Source organism: Myotis davidii, unplaced genomic scaffold, assembly GCF_000327345.1.
Source record: "Myotis davidii unplaced genomic scaffold, ASM32734v1 scaffold1570, whole genome shotgun sequence".
Taxonomy (NCBI): Eukaryota; Metazoa; Chordata; class Mammalia; order Chiroptera; family Vespertilionidae; genus Myotis; species Myotis davidii.
This window is the reverse complement of record NW_006281730.1, coordinates 17,370-34,805: the sequence shown is the minus strand read 5'-3', so window position 1 is coordinate 34,805 and position 17,436 is coordinate 17,370. Positions and strand designations below refer to the sequence as shown.

Here is a 17,436-nt window from a genome sequence, read left to right as displayed (position 1 = left end):
CCTGGTCCTCAGTTGCCAGCTCTTTCCACATGCGCCTCCGTACCTCTGCACTTTACTTCCACACCTCCTCTGAGTCTTAGTGTGCTTTTCTCTTTCCTTCTAGTTGTAGAATTTCCACTGAGCCACCCTTCCTGTGGTTCTGGATGATATCTGTTTTGTCTTTTAGTTGTATTTTTGCAGTGGTTATGCGAGGCAGCAATTTCAGGTATTTACCTATGCTGCATCTTGGTTTCTCCCCCAAGGGTTCTTTTACTATTTTCCAAGGTAGTCTTGAGGAACAAGGGATCCAGAGCCTACAGAATCCTGTCATTCCAAGAAAACATCTCAATTGCCTCTAGTTCCATGGTGGAGCTAGGCTGGCTGTTACTGCCTTTTACTCTCTGGCTTACTGCCTTTAACTCTGCAGTAAGTTTCTCTGTTCTTGGGAATTAAGAATATCCAGGTACTTCTAATTTAGGTATCTGGACCTTTTTTTTTGGCATACTTTGTGTCCTTTTTCTGCTGAATAGTGTTTCTCTCTGCCGTTTCTTTATCAAAGCAGTGTTGTAGTTAAAATGTCATCTACATATTGTGGTAGAGTCATATTTTTAATCTTTTACAAGAGCCTCTCCAAAGAGGGCTGGGGAGTTTTTGAAACCTGGTGGTAACACAGTCCAGCAATGCTGGGACTTGGATGGGTGTCAGGATCTTACCATTCAAATGCAAAAAATCTTCTGGGAGTCATGGTCCAAGAGAATGCAAAAGAAAGCATCCTTTAAATCTAGAACTATATAGTGTTCGCTAGGTCCTGGGGGATTGGCCAACAGGGTAGAGGGGTTAGGAACAGTGGTAGGGTGTATATACTTCATTCATGGCACTTAAGCCTTATACAAATCTATATTCTCCTGGGTTCCATTTCTTAAGGGGAAGGATGGGGGTGTTACAGGGTGAGTGACAAGGCTGAATGAATCCTATTCTAGAAATACTTTTAGGATAGGGGCAATTCCTATTTTTGCCTCATGTTTCAAGGATTATTGTTTAACGCAGGGCCAGTGGTCTACTGTTTGATTACTACTTTAAAAGGTAGGGCATTCTTTGCCCTTCAAATTCTCCTTGTGCCTGAATAGCTGGAATAACCTGGTCAAGAATCTCTGTGGGTATAGGTCTTTGACCTTTTGAGACCCAGTGGAGTAGGACCATGAAATCTTTTCCGCTATCATTGGGAATTAGGTGCTTTAACTTTATCTTGGTTAAGTGTATGGTAGCCTCCAATTTACTTAGTAGGTTCCTTCCTTAGAGGGGAACTGGACACTCACGTACATAGAGAAAAGAATGGGACCCTATTTCACATGTCAGAGTCTCAAAGAATTTCTTTGTGTCTGGGTTTCTCAACACCCCTTTAATATTACATTCCCTCTTGGAGAGGGGGCCTTCCTGGCTAGTAAGAACAAAGTAACACAGGTATCCTCATGGGAGATTGGAATATTATCCTTTGGAGCCTAAAGGGGAGCCCCCTGACCCCGAGTCAGTCTTCATCTGGGGTAACTGCAAAGAATTAGGAGTTTCCCTTTCTTCTCTGAGGACGATTAGGGAATTATTTCTTCCAGTGACTCTTTTGTTTGCAATATACACATTAGTTAGACTCTAGCTTTGCTGGACAACTTTGGTTGGTCCCACGGTGGGGCCTGGGGTTACTCACATAAGATGGTCTTCTGCCTTTTGTCTCCTCATTACCAAAAGCCTAGAGGGTGACAGCCAGAAAAGCAGCTTGTTTTTTTTCATCTTTCCTTCTTCCTTTTTTTTTTCTGTCACATCTCTGTTGTTGAAAATCCTAAAGGCTGCTTCTATTAATTGGGAGGTGGGAATGGTAGATCCCACCGCTATCTTTTATAACTTTCTATAGGTATCGGAGCACTCTGAGATATGAGGTGGGTATTCAGGATAGCTTCACTTCCTGGGTGGTGTATTATTACCTTAAGCATTTTTTAAAATTTTCTAAGAATTATCTCTTAGCTTTTGTTGGATGTTTCTAACTTTGCCCCAATTTGCATGGCAGCAACCAGTGTCCTTCATACCCTTCAGCAATAGGTTCCTGTAATACTCAAGGTGAGCCCAGTTTATTCTGTCATTGGAGTCGCACTGAAGATTAGTATTGGGAATTAACTCATCTGCTGGCTGCCAGATTTGATTATTAGACTGAGAAGTATGTTTATCAGCCTCTTCCTTGGCTTTTAACAGTACTGTCATTTTTTCCTTAATAGTGAGGAAGATGGTTAGGAGGGCTTGAATATCTCCCCAAGTGGAATTATAGGTCATGAATATACCACTAATCAAGCTAATAAACCTCTCTGGATCAGCTTGAAGTCCCTTAGTATTTCCCTTCCAATATACAGATCTGATGTTGAGAAAGGAACATGTACAGTGACCATTCATTCCCTCTTCCCTGTCCAGAACCTGTCTGAGGGGGCACAATTTAGCCTCTGGGTGAAAACTAGTACCTTGACAGGTAGTGGACTTAGGGATCAGGGTGGGAGTATTAATTTTATGTTCTGGAAACGTTTTCAACGGCGTTCCTAACAGATTAGAGGGACCAAAAGAATTGGGAGGCTGATAGTAGGGAGGGAGAGCAAAAGGGAGCCTAAAAGAAGCAGGCCTCCCTGAGAGGGAGGCAGGGTTCTCCTAGTTTGAGGACACCTGGGGGCAAGCAATCAAGGAGGTCTTCTCTGAGAGGCCCTCGAGAACTGGCAATATCTTGCCTGATGGCTCAGTTTCCAGTCCTTGGGTTCTTTTAATATATTTCCTATTTTTCTTAAGAGGTATTTTCAACCTTTCAAACAACCTGGCACTGACCAGTAACAGTATAACTGACTCCCAGCTTGCCAAGAAGGCCAGTAACAGAATTCCAGGGTGACTACCATAAAAATACTGGCACATTTACATATCAGACAAATAAGGCAAATGCAAATATATACATAAAGAATAAAATCCATTTCCTGCTTGCCAGGCAACCAGACCAGAGATTGTCACCGAGGATGTCTTGGATATGCCCCTCAGGCATTCCTCAACCCTCCATTGTTAGATGTAAGTTGGGCCCTGAATCAGGCATCCCAAAGATAGTTCCTGTCCAACCAACCAGAAGCGAAGTGTACACTAGAACTGAAACTACATTTCTGACAACCCTATACCCAAAATGGGAATAGAAACACTAATTAACGCACCTAATGGGGCTGACATTTAGTAATAACGTTTAGAACTGCCCAGACCTTGATACCCTTTTCTTATCTAACACTCTCTCCACCACCTTCTGAAGTGCTGAACAAAACATGTTTAGGGGTTACTATGCTTTGCTGTCGGGACAGGCCAGGCAGCTTTTCCAGTGGTCAGCAGTAAGTGGGAGTCTCATATAGAACAGACCCCTCTGTTCTATAGTTTTATTCTCTTTAAACCTTTCAGTTACATTTATACCATTGAGATCCTGTGAAGCTTGTCCTGTTTATATTTTAACATTCAGCAAGAAAAACATTTAGTAATAACATTTAGAACAGCCCAGTCCTTGATACCCTTTTCTTATCTAACACTTTCTCCATCATCTTACCCCCACCACCACTCTAACCCTCTGGACATTCTTTTTTTAAGACCGGCATTCTGGATTTGTCACATTACTTAATTGTGATGTATTTTATTTGTTTTCTGACTCCCTATATTTTCTGTGAAGTGGAAATTAGGTCTAAAAGTTTCATTATATTCAGATTAAATATTGTTGGCAAGAATACTAAGGATTTTCTGATCTTAATATTACATTACAACAGAGGACATGTAATATCAGATTGTCCCACTATTAGCGACACTAAAGTTGCTCACTTGGTTAAGGTGGTGACCAAAAGATAGCTCCATTGTAAAGATATATTCCCATTTTCATTTAGCAGGTAATTTGAAGGACAAAATTTAGGTCCCAGTCTTTTCAGCCATGAGCTGACCAGTAAGAGAATGATGCTGGAAAAATGGGAAGAGGTCCATATTCCCCTGATCTTGATAATTTATTGAGAGAAAAAAATAGCAAGAAAAAAGTATAATACAAAGCTTACTAGTTGAACCCTTTTTAAGTTGCAGACTGTACTTGATAATAAGTGACACTTTGACTCCTTATTTGCACTGTCTCCTCATGCTGTTTTGTTTCTAGTGATAATAAAAGACTTTATTCTATTCTATTTCCAAACCCATGGCAGCATATTACAACATCAAGGACATGCTGGCTGATGGTCTCATTTAGTCATTGAAGTGCTTGTTGCATCCTATATAATAAAAAGCTAATATGCAAATTGTTCCCTCGACCAGGAGTTCGACCAGTGGCGGGGCCAGCTGGCCTACTGCCTGCGGCCCCTCCCCCAAGCCAACCTGGCCCAATTGACCCAGATCGAGGTGGGCTGGCCAGACCCCACCTGTGCACAAAATCATGCACCAGGCCTCTAGTTGTTTTATATTGGTTTCTGGTATATGACTAAGCAGTCATCACGCAAATGATAGAATGTAGTTTATGTGATGTTTTGCTCCTTGCCACATTTTCCAAACTTAAATGTTGAGATGAAAGCCCTTAATATACTCTTTTTTTTTATTTTTTATTTTTTAATATATTTTATTGACTTTTTTACAGAGAGGAAGGGAAAGGGATAGAGAGTTAGAAACATCAATCAGCTGCCTCTTGCACACCCCCTACTGGGGATGTGCCTACAACCAAGGTACATGCCCTTGACCGGAATCACACCCGGGACCCTTGAGTCCACAGGCCGACACTCTATCCACTGAGCCAAGCCGGTTAGGGCCCTTAATGTACTCTTTATACTAATTGTTAGTAGTACACACCTAGTGATAATTTCTTAAACTCTTTGTGTGAATAGAATATTCTAATTAATATATTAAACTTTCTTTCATGAAAATTCAGAGATTAGGGATTTTTTTCCTCCCAAATCATTTTGAAGACTATTTCTGAATATCAGTTTGTTTGTTTTTAAATAAGTCAAGGTATAATAAAAGTTAAAATAGGCATGTGTGTTCTGATAATAAATTAGAGAATAAAATTATATTCTTTAAAATCTTTAATTAAATAGTGAATAAAGAAGCACAAAATCTTGATCAGAGTTACTAATATGGGGAATGCATATGGGTTCAGTTATGTGAAATACAGCTTCCTTGAGTTAAAATATAGGGTTCTGAAACCAGTTTTCACGCTGGGTTAGTTTATAATCCATTGACAGTCAAATAATGCAAGGGGTGTGTGTGTGTGTGTGTGTGTGTGTGTGTGTGTGTGTGAGAGAGAGAGAGAGAGAGAGAGAGAGAGAGAGAGAGAGAGAGAACGAACATGCAATCACTGTACCACAACTTTATGATTTAGGAAGTAGTTCTTTGACTTACCTTAGCTTTTTTGACTGTTACTGAATTTTACAGAATGCATACATGTTGGTCATACAGTTTGTTGCAAGCTTTTCAGTGTTCTCTCTCCCTGGGATATTGCAGAACTGCAGTACAACTAAACTTGCTGTATATTTACTAGCTCTTAGTGGGTAAGGTAGAGTCTAGCACACTGTTTTTCTATCAGCTGTTTAAATAAAATTAGGATCTGTCTATCTCTCCCATTCTTGTTTTCCCCTAGAAAATTGCTGGGAAGAAAGATGCAATTTTAAAAATGTTGGCAGAAGTTATAGTTTAATCAAAGCTGTAGGATAAGCATTTCCTATGTGCTCATAGACCTCCCTGTAGGCTTGACCCTTCCCTGGAATAGAGCAGATGGAGACAGCACATGAAGCCATTGCTGATAGCAAGCTGACATTCTCTCCCCTTTGTCTGTTTTGCTTTGGGTTTTTTTTCCTATCCCCACCTCCTCTTACTGTTTTTTTTTCTAAGTTTTAGTTAGCCTTCCATTGACTAAAGATATTGTTTAAACCCTGCTGGTAAAGGTATGATAGCTTAACCATGATTTATACTCAAAACTAAGAGCCCTACCCCCAATCCCTCAAACAAACAAAATAAATATATTGCCAGCAAGAATGGCTTTAAAATTAATAAAGGAGAATAATATCCAAAATAAACAGTTATTATTCAAGTAATTTCAAAATGTTTCTTTGAATGACCAGTTTATTGTCACAATTTTGTTTTAATTGTAGGTGAAGTTAAAATGAATTATTTGGGCAAACCATATGTAGCCATGGTTACAACATACCAAATGGCAGTTCTTCTAGCCTTCAACAACAGTGAAACTGTCAGCTATAAAGAGCTTCAAGACAGCACACAGATGAATGAAAAGGAACTGACAAAAACAATCAAATCATTACTTGATGTGAAAATGATTAACCATGATTCAGAAAAGGTATGGGAATTTAAAGCTCAAGGAATTTAAGCGTTGTAAACATTAAAGCATTTTCATGGGATGTTCACAGTATTGAAAGTAGGTTATAATTGTTAATGCCCTTGGTACTTTGGAAAGCACTTGAATCAGCTACATTACTGCTGGTTCCTTACAACTGTGAACTTGAGGTGTCACAGAGAAGGCTATGTAAATTGGTGCCTATGTGCCCTTTACAGTTTGATTTTCTTTGTCCTATACTATGACAATGTACTAAAAAATTGGAAAAAAAATTGCCATTGAGAATTTTTGATTGAGTTTGAAAACTGTAGCTTATCTTAAAACTTTCCAAGATTTTTTCCCCCATGTTTTTTTGGTTAATGTTTAACTGTATGGTTCTGTAGTAGGAAATAACAGCCTATTGATGTCATTTGTATGATATTTAACATATGTAACTAGAACCCAAACACACTCACTTTCATATCCTTTAATTTCAGAACTCAAATAACCTCCATATTTTTAAAATACCTATCATGAGACTAGCAAGCCAATAGTATATTCCTCTTTCTTTATAACTTTTCTTTACAGTAGTAAGTTTTTGTTATTATAATACTAGAGGCCTGATACATGAAAATTCATGCAAGAGTAGGCCTTCCTTCCCCCAGCGGCCAGCACCGGCTTCGCTCCGGCTGGCTGCTAGCAGGAACCCGGGACCCAGGCTGCTTCTCTCCGGCCACTGGCAGGCACCCAGGACCCAGGCTTCACTCTGGCCCCAGCTTCGTCTGGAAGGATGTCTGGAGTGATGTCCGAGAGGACATCTAGTCTAAATAGCATATTGCCCTTTTATTATTATAGATATCTTGGATAATTAAATGGTTTTTAAAAAGCAACTGATGTGGGTTAAATCTCCTACTTCAAATTATTGTACCTATAAGAAAAAAATTCTTATAGATGGTATTTCATTTTTATTTTGGTAAAGTTAATAGCCTACAACTTCTCTCATCAATTCATTTTGCCAACATCTCTAAGATTATGATAACATTTTATATCCTATAGTTGAACAGTTCTAAATTACATATATTCTGAAATTCAAATCTTTCAAAGGCTTTTCTTAATTTTGAGAAGTGATTAAATTTTTTTACTTCAGAATCTTTAAATGTTAAAATTCTTAATATTAAGATTTTAAATACAGAAATTAATTATGACTTAAAACAATAAACTTATTTTAAGTTAAAAAATTTTAAGCTTAATTGCTGAAGTTAGAAGTTATATATATATTTTTAAATGTGTTATTTTCACTGCCCAAAAATATACAAAATAAATATAGATTGCACATTAAATTTCAATTATGAATCTGCTGGTTTCTTAGAATTTCTTAATTTATTATTGAAACTGAGTCTATCTACCATACCAAGTGCTTCTTTTTTTGTTGTTGTTAGTCCACATCCAAGGATATCTTCTCCATTGATTTTCAGAGAGAGTGGAAGGGAGGGAAGGCAGGAGGGGAGAGAGAAAGAGACATCAACATCACTTGGTTGCCTCCACATGTACCCCGACCAGGGATAGAACTTGCAACCCAAGCACATGTCTTTGACAGGAATTGAACCCTCCACCCTTCAGTGTGAAGGTCAAAGCTCTAACCACTGACCCACACCAGCCAGGGCCTACTTAAGTGCTTCTTGATCCTGCTGATAGAGAAATTTCAGTATATGATATGAGTGGCTTTCTTAAGCCTGATAGAAAAGTTGTGATTCTAAAAGTTGCCTTAAAAACTTTCACTTGAGGAAAGGCCACTTGCTTCTGGCAGAGTGAATAAAACATGAATTGAAGAGCAGACTCTTGGCAGAATCACACCAGGGTCATGGAGAAATGATACTTGTGTGCCACTGGAAACAGCTTGCTTTTATAGTCAGGTAACTTATAATTGGTTTTGTTATTGCAGCACTTAAAAAAACATTTGGTTGGCCGAAACCGGTTTGGCTCAGTGGATAGAGCGTCGGCCTGCGGACTGGGGGGTCCCAGGTTCGATTCCGGTCAAGGGCATGTACCTGGGTTGCGGGCACATCCCCAGTGGGAGATGTGCAGGAGGCAGCTAATCGATGTTTCTCTCTCATCGATGTTTCTAACTCTCTATCTCTCTCCCTTCCTCTCTGTAAAAAATCAATAAAATATATTTAAAAAAAAAAAAACATTTGGTTGTTCAGTTTTTCAAAATGGGGTGATGGGAAAATTATGAGTCGACATTTCATAAAAATTAAAATGTCAAGTTCTGTTTAAGCCAGTGAGCTTGACTCTTTGTCTTATCCAAAGGTAATATATATAATAGGCCAGAAATTTGCTTACTTATTTAATCTAAATTGATTAAAATTCTATCAAGTGTAAAATTAGAAAAGAATTGTTTTTTACTTCTTTGATTGAAAGAAGACAATCATTTTTCTCTCAAATAATCTTTATAATGTAAAAGATTATGAGAATTTAGGATGTTTTTTCTTGGTTATTTCATAGCATATTGTTTGCAGCAACTCTTATGTAATGGTTTTATGTTTTTATAAATATAAGTGAATTATTTGTAATTGTAGGAAGATATTGATGCAGAATCTTCATTTTCATTAAATATGAACTTCAGCAGTAAAAGAACAAAATTTAAAATTACTACATCAATGCAGAAAGACACACCACAGGTAAGAGCTTTTCTATGTCATTTCTTTTGGAAATATTAAAGCATTGTACTTTGCAAGTAGAGTAACAATGAGAAATGATGCAAAACTCTGCACATCAAAATTAATAATATGATATATCTTTTTTGGCATATTCTTTGCATTTACTAACCTTATAAACAAAATCTCTGCTAGTAGTTTAGATTTTAAAAACAGTGGTATAATGGGTACCTAAGGAAAAGTGTGCTGCATTGCTCTTAAACTAAATGTATTGCTCTGCTTTGCATCTTTCTAAAAATTCCTATCTTGAATAGTAATATAATCTCTTAGATTTTTCATTTGTAAAATAAGGGAAAGTTTTACAACTAATTTCTTTCAAAGGAAAATTGTTAAAAATGCTTCTCAAAGTTTCATGTGTAAATGAACCACCTGGGAATCTTGTCAGAACTCAAATTGTGATCTATGAGGTGTGGAGTGGAGTCCAGACTACCAGATAAGCCAGTTTGCATGTGTACTGTTGATTTCTTTAACTCAGCAGTGATTATTGCTTATTTCTGGGATAGCCTGTTCACATCACTTACGCTTCCTAATTGCTACCTATATCGTTGGGCTTGGGGCAGGATGTGAAGGTATATATGATGTCAGGCCCACTTCAGGAACTTCCCCATGGGGAAACAAATGTTAATGAATTGCTATTAAATTTGAACCCTAAAATGTTCAATGTTCTATTTTCCTTCAGACTAATGTATGATAATTTGTAAGATATGGGTTATATTTTTATCTGTTAAAAGCCGTTATGAGATCCCTATTAATGTGGCATTGCCTACTTCTATGCCTTGCTTCTACTGTTACCTTGAGCTGTATGATTTATGCCCTTTTTAGCCCATCCTTTCTGGCTTCTCTGCTTAAGCCAAATAGAACCCTCCACAGTTCTTCCCCTTGAAGCCCAATCCAGTATGCACTTGGAGCCATTTACTGAAGCATCTAAAAGCATTGTGGTATAGTGTCTGTACTCACTGAAAGGACAGCATTCTTGAAAATTACTGTTCTATGTCATTTAAGTTCTAAGTCAAGTCTCTGTTTATCATTATTTATTCTCCTATACCAGTGGTCTGCAAACTGCAGCTCGCAAGCCACATGCGGCCCTTTGGCCCCTTGAGTGTGGCCCTTCCACAAAATACCATGTGCGGGCGCGCACGTACAGTGTGATTGAAACTTCGTGGCCCATGCGTAGAAGTTGGTATTTTGTGGAAGAGCCACACTCAAGAGGCCAAAGAGCTACATGTGACTCACAAGCCGCAGTTCACCGACCACTGTTACCCTCCTCTACCCAATGCTCGGTATTGATTAGAAATTTATTTAAATTCACTGATAAAATGAATTCAGAACAATTATGATTTACTGTCTCATTTACTTTTTCCTACCTGTAAACAGGAAATGGAACAAACTAGAAGTGCTGTAGATGAGGACCGGAAAATGTATCTCCAAGCTGCTATAGTTCGTATCATGAAAGCACGAAAAGTACTTCGGCATAATGCCCTTATTCAAGAGGTAAAAGAGGGAAAAGTCTTCAAAACTTCTTGGGGTAGAGAGTATTACCAATGTACAGATGAATAATGTTTCTTTGTAAAGATGATTACAGAAATCCAGTGATTCGCAAATAGAATAAAGATATGCTTCATTACATAATGGGAACAGTACCCACTTTTAATTTCAGAATTAAGTTCAGATTTGCTTTAGCTTGAGTTCAGAGGTATAAACTTCACCAGTTTACTGAGTCTTTTCTCCAGTTATTGGAGGAAGTTGACCACATCAAAGACTCATTCCATAAGTATATTGAGTGTCTATGATGCGATAGCACTGTGTTTGCTGTTGGGAGTTTAATGCAGAACAAAGCAAAATGTGGTTCCTGCCCTTTTGTAGTTCACAGTATAATAGGGAAGAAATACATTATTGAAATAATCTATATATATAAAAGCCTAAGCGACCACCCGACCACTCAACTGGTAGCTATGTCGTGCACTGACCACCAGGGGGCAGATGCTCAACGCACAGGCATGGAAACATGGAACAGACTGATGAATCTCAGAGGAAAGTGGGGAGAGGAGAGGGTGAGAAGAGATTAACCAAAGATCTTATATGCATACTAGAGGCCTAGTGCACAGATTTGTGCACCAGTGGGGTCCCTCAGCCTGGCCTGCGGAGATCAGGCCGAAACTGGCAGTCTGACATCCCCCAAGGGGTCCTGGATTGCGAGAGGGCACAGGCCAGCCTGAGGGACCCCACCAGTGCATGAATCCATGCACTGGGCCTCTAGTATGCAATATAAAATTACAGTAACATGCACTGAAAAAAGTTATACAATACTGTGAGAATGTACATAAAAATCTTGAAGTGTTACTTCAGCTAAAAGCTGAAAGTTGAATAAGGGAAGCTTAAGGGTATGGGTATTTAGATAGATTAATTAGTTGATAGTTTAATTTATTTATGTATGAATATTAGATTTTGCTATATATATGTTTTGCATTTTAATTTCTTCACAACATAAACATTAGGCTTTTTCCTTACTTTGCATAAATTATTATTTTTGGACATGTCAGAATTGATCTAATTCTCCGTCTCCTTATGCACTGCTCTCTGAGTTTAAAATTTTTAATATTGTTATGGCACTCGCTTACTTGATATATCATGTGTATCCATTTAAGATGATTTTATTCTGTTTAATATAATTTCATAATTATTTTAAGTATATTTTTCTATATGGCTTAGATATCCTGATGGAACCTCAATAAAACTGAGAAACTTTTATAGCTGATTGGTTAAAAGTAATTATTTATGACTGATTAATTGGCAGTAGTTTGACACCCATGTCTCTCTTACAGGTGATTAGCCAGTCAAGAGCTAGGTTTAACCCTAGTATCAGCATGATTAAGAAGTGTATTGAAGTGCTGATAGACAAACAGTACATTGAACGCAGCCAGGCTTCAGCAGATGAATACAGTTACGTAGCATGATGTTGCTCTCCTCTGTGTGAGTGTGAGAAGATCATTGCCATCACCATTTGGTGTGTTCCTGTGGGGAAAAGAGCAGGCCTATGCCTCCATAATTTGGTCATTTGGCAGCCCCTGTTTTTCTGCTGTTTACAACATCACCAGTGCCACGTCATGAGCGTCAGAGAAAATGCCTAGAGATATTTCAAGCTCATGTCATTATGACATTTCTTAAACCTTTATTAAAGAATGAGTGAAGTATTGCTGAAATGTGGAAATTTGGTTGGGTACCATGCTTTTTCTCCCCTTCACGTTTGCAGTTGATGTGTGTTTTTTTTTTTTAAATGTATCTTAAAGGACATAAAATAAAAAACTTAAATATCGTAATATGACAGATAACCTAATAATTGTATCTACATTAAAATGACAAACATGATATTGCTGCTTGTCAAATAAAAAAATAAAGAAATAGAGTGCCTTTTTTATGTGGATGGAGTATTACACTAAATCATATATAAATGTTCCTGAGTCATCAAAGCAGCAAATGCAGCTTTAGTTGCATTTTTATCTGAATGGTTTAATTCACTTGTACTCCTACTTAAATCTTACTGAAATATGTCGATTTTTCTAGAGTGCATAAAAATGCATTCAGCATAAAGAATATTTTCTTTTTAAGGATTGGACCTACAATGGATATGAGCATTTTGAATATTGAGGATTTAATTCCATCAAGAGTTTCTGGTGATGTGCCATACCACAGAAATGGAGTATGAGGGGAATATGTGGTGACTTCCAGTCTGGCATAGGAAGAGTCTTTGATTAAAAAGTCATCTCCTGTTTTCATAATATATTATTTCTAACATAGAATATGCTACCACTCTATCGCCTTCCCCTCTACCTTTCTCTGAGTTGCAAGAGATCCTGTCATACCAAAAGATCCTTATACCCCTCTAACATTTCCATGCTAGATTCATAAGTCACAGCTATGATTAGCAATGGATAGCCTAAATACTTTTTTAAAAATCTGTATATTGGTACGTGCTGCCAGACTCTGTTGGTTAAGAAGGCGTCCTGGCCCAAGGCCCTCCTCTTGAGTTACCAGCTCATCATCATGGAGCAGGAGACTACGTTTATTTTAATCAAGAATTGGAAGGGAAACAAGTTGGAACCATCCTGGGAAGGACCCTACCTCATCTTCCTTACCACTGAGACTGCTGTTCGGACTGCAGAATGAGTTTGGACCCATCACACATGGGTTAAGGGCGGACCACCAGCTTCTCCGGGTGGAAACACCTCAACGTGGACAGCCATACCAGGACATAGCCCCTTGAAATTAATGCTAAAGAAACTGTAAGCTGTCTATTTGCTTTAGGCTCTGGCAAATTGTAGGGCTTACAATGTGGGCTGGGGAAATGTGTACAATCCGGATCATGCTTACCCAGTTAAGTTATTGATTATAGATAACTTGAATGACTTGGCTATCTCAGCCTTTAGACCAAAAGATTGGCTAGGACTAGATTTAGGAGTAGATGTCACAGGACAAGATTCCCTAGGCCAATGCCACCACCATGCAAATAGAAGTAGGACATAAGGGAATGAATGCCTGGGTGGAGTGCATTAAATATTCTGTACACTCCCTAAATAAAAGTGACTGTTTACGCTTGTGCGGCAGGAAGGCTAGAGGCCCAAGTGGATAGACCTGAGACAGTAACGGGATGGAATGTATGCTTGCCTTGTATCAGGAGGAAATCGCCTGGGGGAAACACTTCCTGTAAGACTCTCTCCCTGTTGCTCCCATCCAACAGAGGTAAAGAGCAAGGACCCCACCACCACCACCCAAAACAATCTGGCCCCTGTCCTGTGACATAAACTATACCTCCTGCCTCTCAAGGTGGGAGAACAGTACTCAGAGTTTATGGGAAATTTATCCAGATGTATAAATGGCCGAGTATCCTCAGAAGCCAATCATTCTGCACTGCGATACCCTGTGTTGATATCTGGTGGTGGTATGGGGGACCATTACTTGTGACCTTTCCCAGCACTTGGAGTAGAACATGTGATCTGATACAATTGGCTATCCCTTTCACTTTGGCATATTGTAAAGTTTTTTCAGTAGACTAGGAAGAAGAGAGAGAGTCCAGGGGTCTCCTTTGATCTCCATATTTACATAGATTCCATTAGGGTTCCAAAATGAGTTTAAAGCTAGAAATCATATTGCGGCAGGGTTTGAATCAGGACAGGACTGGTCCACGGTAAACAAGCATGTGGAATGGATTAATTACATTTACTATAACCAGCAAAGGATTGTTAACTATACTCAAGATGTAGTTAAAGTTATAGCTGAACAACTAGATGCCACCAGCAGGATGACCTCGGATATGATTCTGGCAGAAAAAGGAGTTTGTGTAATGTTGGGGGGCAGTGTTGTACATTCAACCCTGACAGCACAGCTCCAGACGGAACCATTACTAAGGCCCTACAGGGATGAACAACTTTAGCTGATGAGTGAGCTGAGAATTCTGGAATTGAGGATCCTTTCTCCGATTTACTAGAGCAATGGTTCAGAAAGTGGGCGGGAATGATGGTATCCATATTCACTTCTTTGATAATTGTGTTAGGAGTCACAGTCATGGGATGTTATATCATCCCATGTATGAGAGGTCATATCCAGAGGTTAATTGAAACCGCATTGACCAAACAGCAAAATAATCTCCTTCTCCTGACACTGCAAAACATTAAAGACAGCGAGTGTTAGCCGAGTTTAAAGAAGAGTTAAATAAGAAAAGGGGGGAATTGTAAGAATAAACAATCTTTTCTGTCAAAGAGGGAAGTTTGGCAGCTCCCCATTTTGAAACAGCAAAGGTCAACTCCTCCCTTTGTCCTTTAAATTAGCCAATTGTGCAAGAATGTGAGCTTAGTTCTGACCAATCAAGAGTGAGGGACAGATGATGTTCATCAGGCATAAAACCTTGAGCAGACTGCCTGCTCAGTGTACACGCTGCCAGAGTCTGTCTTAGTACATACCCTTCTGCAGAAGATATTTTCCTTGCAAAAAAATTTGTATATTGTATTACACCAGGTGCCACTTGTATAGAGACATGAAATTCCATTATTTTGTTTATTATATATATCAACAGCCAGTATTAGAATACTCTGGTCTGTTATATTATCTATTTACCCTATTTTCCCCACCACTACAACACACACACACACACACACACACACACACACCTTTTTAAAGCTAGAATCTTTTAAAATATTTTCCACACAAACCATTTCACTTATAATACTTTAGTGTATATTCTAACAAATAAGGCCTTTTATAAAAAATAAAAACAATTGACTTTTACAGTTGGTTTGATTGTACTTTTTCTAACTCATGTCTCTTAAGTGTTTAAAAAAAATCTCCTGAGCTTATAATAACTTATATACTGTGTACCTCATTTTACCTTTCTTTCTAGAGAGAAAATAATGGCAAACCATATAATATACATTCCACTGTCAAAAAAACAAACGTTTGTTTTAATAACTTTTTGATAAAGTTCCAAATTGATTCCTTTTTTCTTAAATTTTATAAATCTTAAATCAAGTCTTACCCCATTATCTGTCAAGAAAATATAGGGTGGGGCAAAAGTAGTTTTACAGTTCTCCTATGGAAAATAATAGAATAATTCATTAATAATACAAAAGTAAATTCTGTGTTTTGTGTACTCACAACTATAAACTACTTTTGCCCAAGCCTGTGTATTATATTGGAAAATGGGCAAAATAATTGGGCTGAAGTCTACAGAAATGATTGGCAAGAGTTTCCTTCACATCTTTTTCCATTTTATCTGAAAGGAAATATATTAAAGTTATGTTCATGCATGAGTAAGAAAGAGGCCAGATATATTTAACCAAGCCATCAGCTCCAAAAGAAGCAGTGTTTAGAATGAATTTTAGGCCATATCTTCCCCTCAGGAGAATGAGGAAAGGGTTACAGTCTCCTGAAATCCTTACTGCAAGAGATCTGAGCACATAGCCCAGAGTAGGTTGTATGCTTCCTGCTTGTGGGCAGAAAGGGTTAGAGCTTAAAAAAGGAAAGAAGAGGAAGGACATGGCTATACATATATTGCCTGTGTAGAAGATGTGCTTTATTTCAGAAACCAAAAATTATGTAAGAAAAACTTTCAGAGGCTTAAAAAAAACAATACTGAGGTAGTTAACATGCATGAGTCAGATACATTTAACAGCTAGTGCACTTCTTGTCAACAATCCATTCTTTCCCTTTGAAACCATTTTAATTGCTACAGTAGATGCAGATTCATCATAGGATTTAGTTAAATATTTTATGATAATTTGATTTAATACAAACAAAAGAGTAGGCAGGCTGAGATTTGTATTTTACTTTATGTATAATGTATATCTAGCATTTTGTAACCTGTAAATCCTGCAGTGCTGTAAAATTTGATATATTTTTAACTTTTATTAACTGCAGACTGGGACAGGTGCTTCCACATATGTTCTTTTATTTGACCTTCATATAATCTTGTTGATTAGGCAATGTTCCTCTTGTTACTGAAACAGGTCAGGCCGCTTGGTAGGTGTTAACCAAAAGAACACTCCAAGTTGATTGTGTTAATAGGAACTTTATTGCAAGCCAGCGAACAAGGAGTGCACTGAGGATTATTTCCTGAGCAGTGCCTCCCCAGAACAAAAAACCACATGGTATTACAGGGATAGTTGCTTACATCTTCACATTTTAAGGTATATTTTGGGTGAACATGAGCAGAAGTGGACATGTAGAAGTGGACATTGCCTGTGTAGAAGACAGTATGTAAGCTCCACCTTGATCAGAGATTTTAATATTCTAATCCTATATAATAAAGAGGTAATATGCAAATTGACTGTCACAGCCCCCCCACAAGATGGCCGGCATGGGAGGGCAGTTGTGGGAGATCAGGCCAGCAGGGGAGAGCAGTTGGAGGCCCCCCCCCCACCCCCAGCAAACAAATTTCATGTACCGGTCCTTTAGTGAGGGTATAATTTTAAAAGTTCATCCTGTCAAAGAGTCCTCTGGTCTGGGGTGGTTTTCTTATCTTTACCTTCTAGCCCTGAAGGAAAACATCTCTCTGGCAAGCTTTGTTAGTAGTCAAGCAATAACCAAGTTTAGCAAATATTAGGTCATTACATAGCTTTTCTCCTGTACCTTCTGTACCTCCATAGATGAGGAAACTAATAAAGAGTGTTTTCCAGGAGTCATTGCCAGAAACTGCAGAATCTGAATTTAATCCCATTCAAAGCTGTGATCTTAATAAATATAGCACAGCCTATAGATAGAAATGGCTTCATTTTATACATTAAGAATAGTTTTCCCTGAATTTTAAAGAAAAATTTATTTCTAGTTAAATAACTTGTGATAATAAACACTTCATATTTTGGTTCTTAAAATACTTATTTAAGACTAAAAGCCCAGTGCACAAAAATTTGTGCC

The 17,436-nt window shown here is 38.1% G+C and overlaps 2 protein-coding genes across 2 annotated transcripts in view; one reads left to right on the top strand and one right to left on the bottom strand.

The window, feature by feature from the left end:
- Nucleotides 1-724, bottom strand: part of LOC102755587 (serine/threonine-protein phosphatase 6 regulatory subunit 1-like) — a 13,599-nt gene extending 12,875 nt beyond the window's left edge. The window contains 1 exon segment of the mRNA XM_015565115.1: nucleotides 693-724. Coding sequence (XP_015420601.1) covers nucleotides 693-724 — 32 coding nt within the window.
- Nucleotides 725-6,141: 5,417 nt separating this feature from the next.
- LOC102755297 (cullin-2) lies at nucleotides 6,142-15,312 on the top strand. The gene is made up of 4 exons (XM_006752574.2): nucleotides 6,142-6,340; nucleotides 8,896-8,997; nucleotides 10,408-10,524; nucleotides 11,856-15,312. The coding sequence occupies exons 1-4, from the start codon at nucleotides 6,149-6,151 to the stop codon at nucleotides 11,985-11,987; spliced, it is 543 nt and encodes a 180-aa protein (XP_006752637.1). The 5' UTR covers nucleotides 6,142-6,148; the 3' UTR covers nucleotides 11,988-15,312.
- The last annotated feature ends 2,124 nt before the right edge of the window (nucleotides 15,313-17,436 follow it).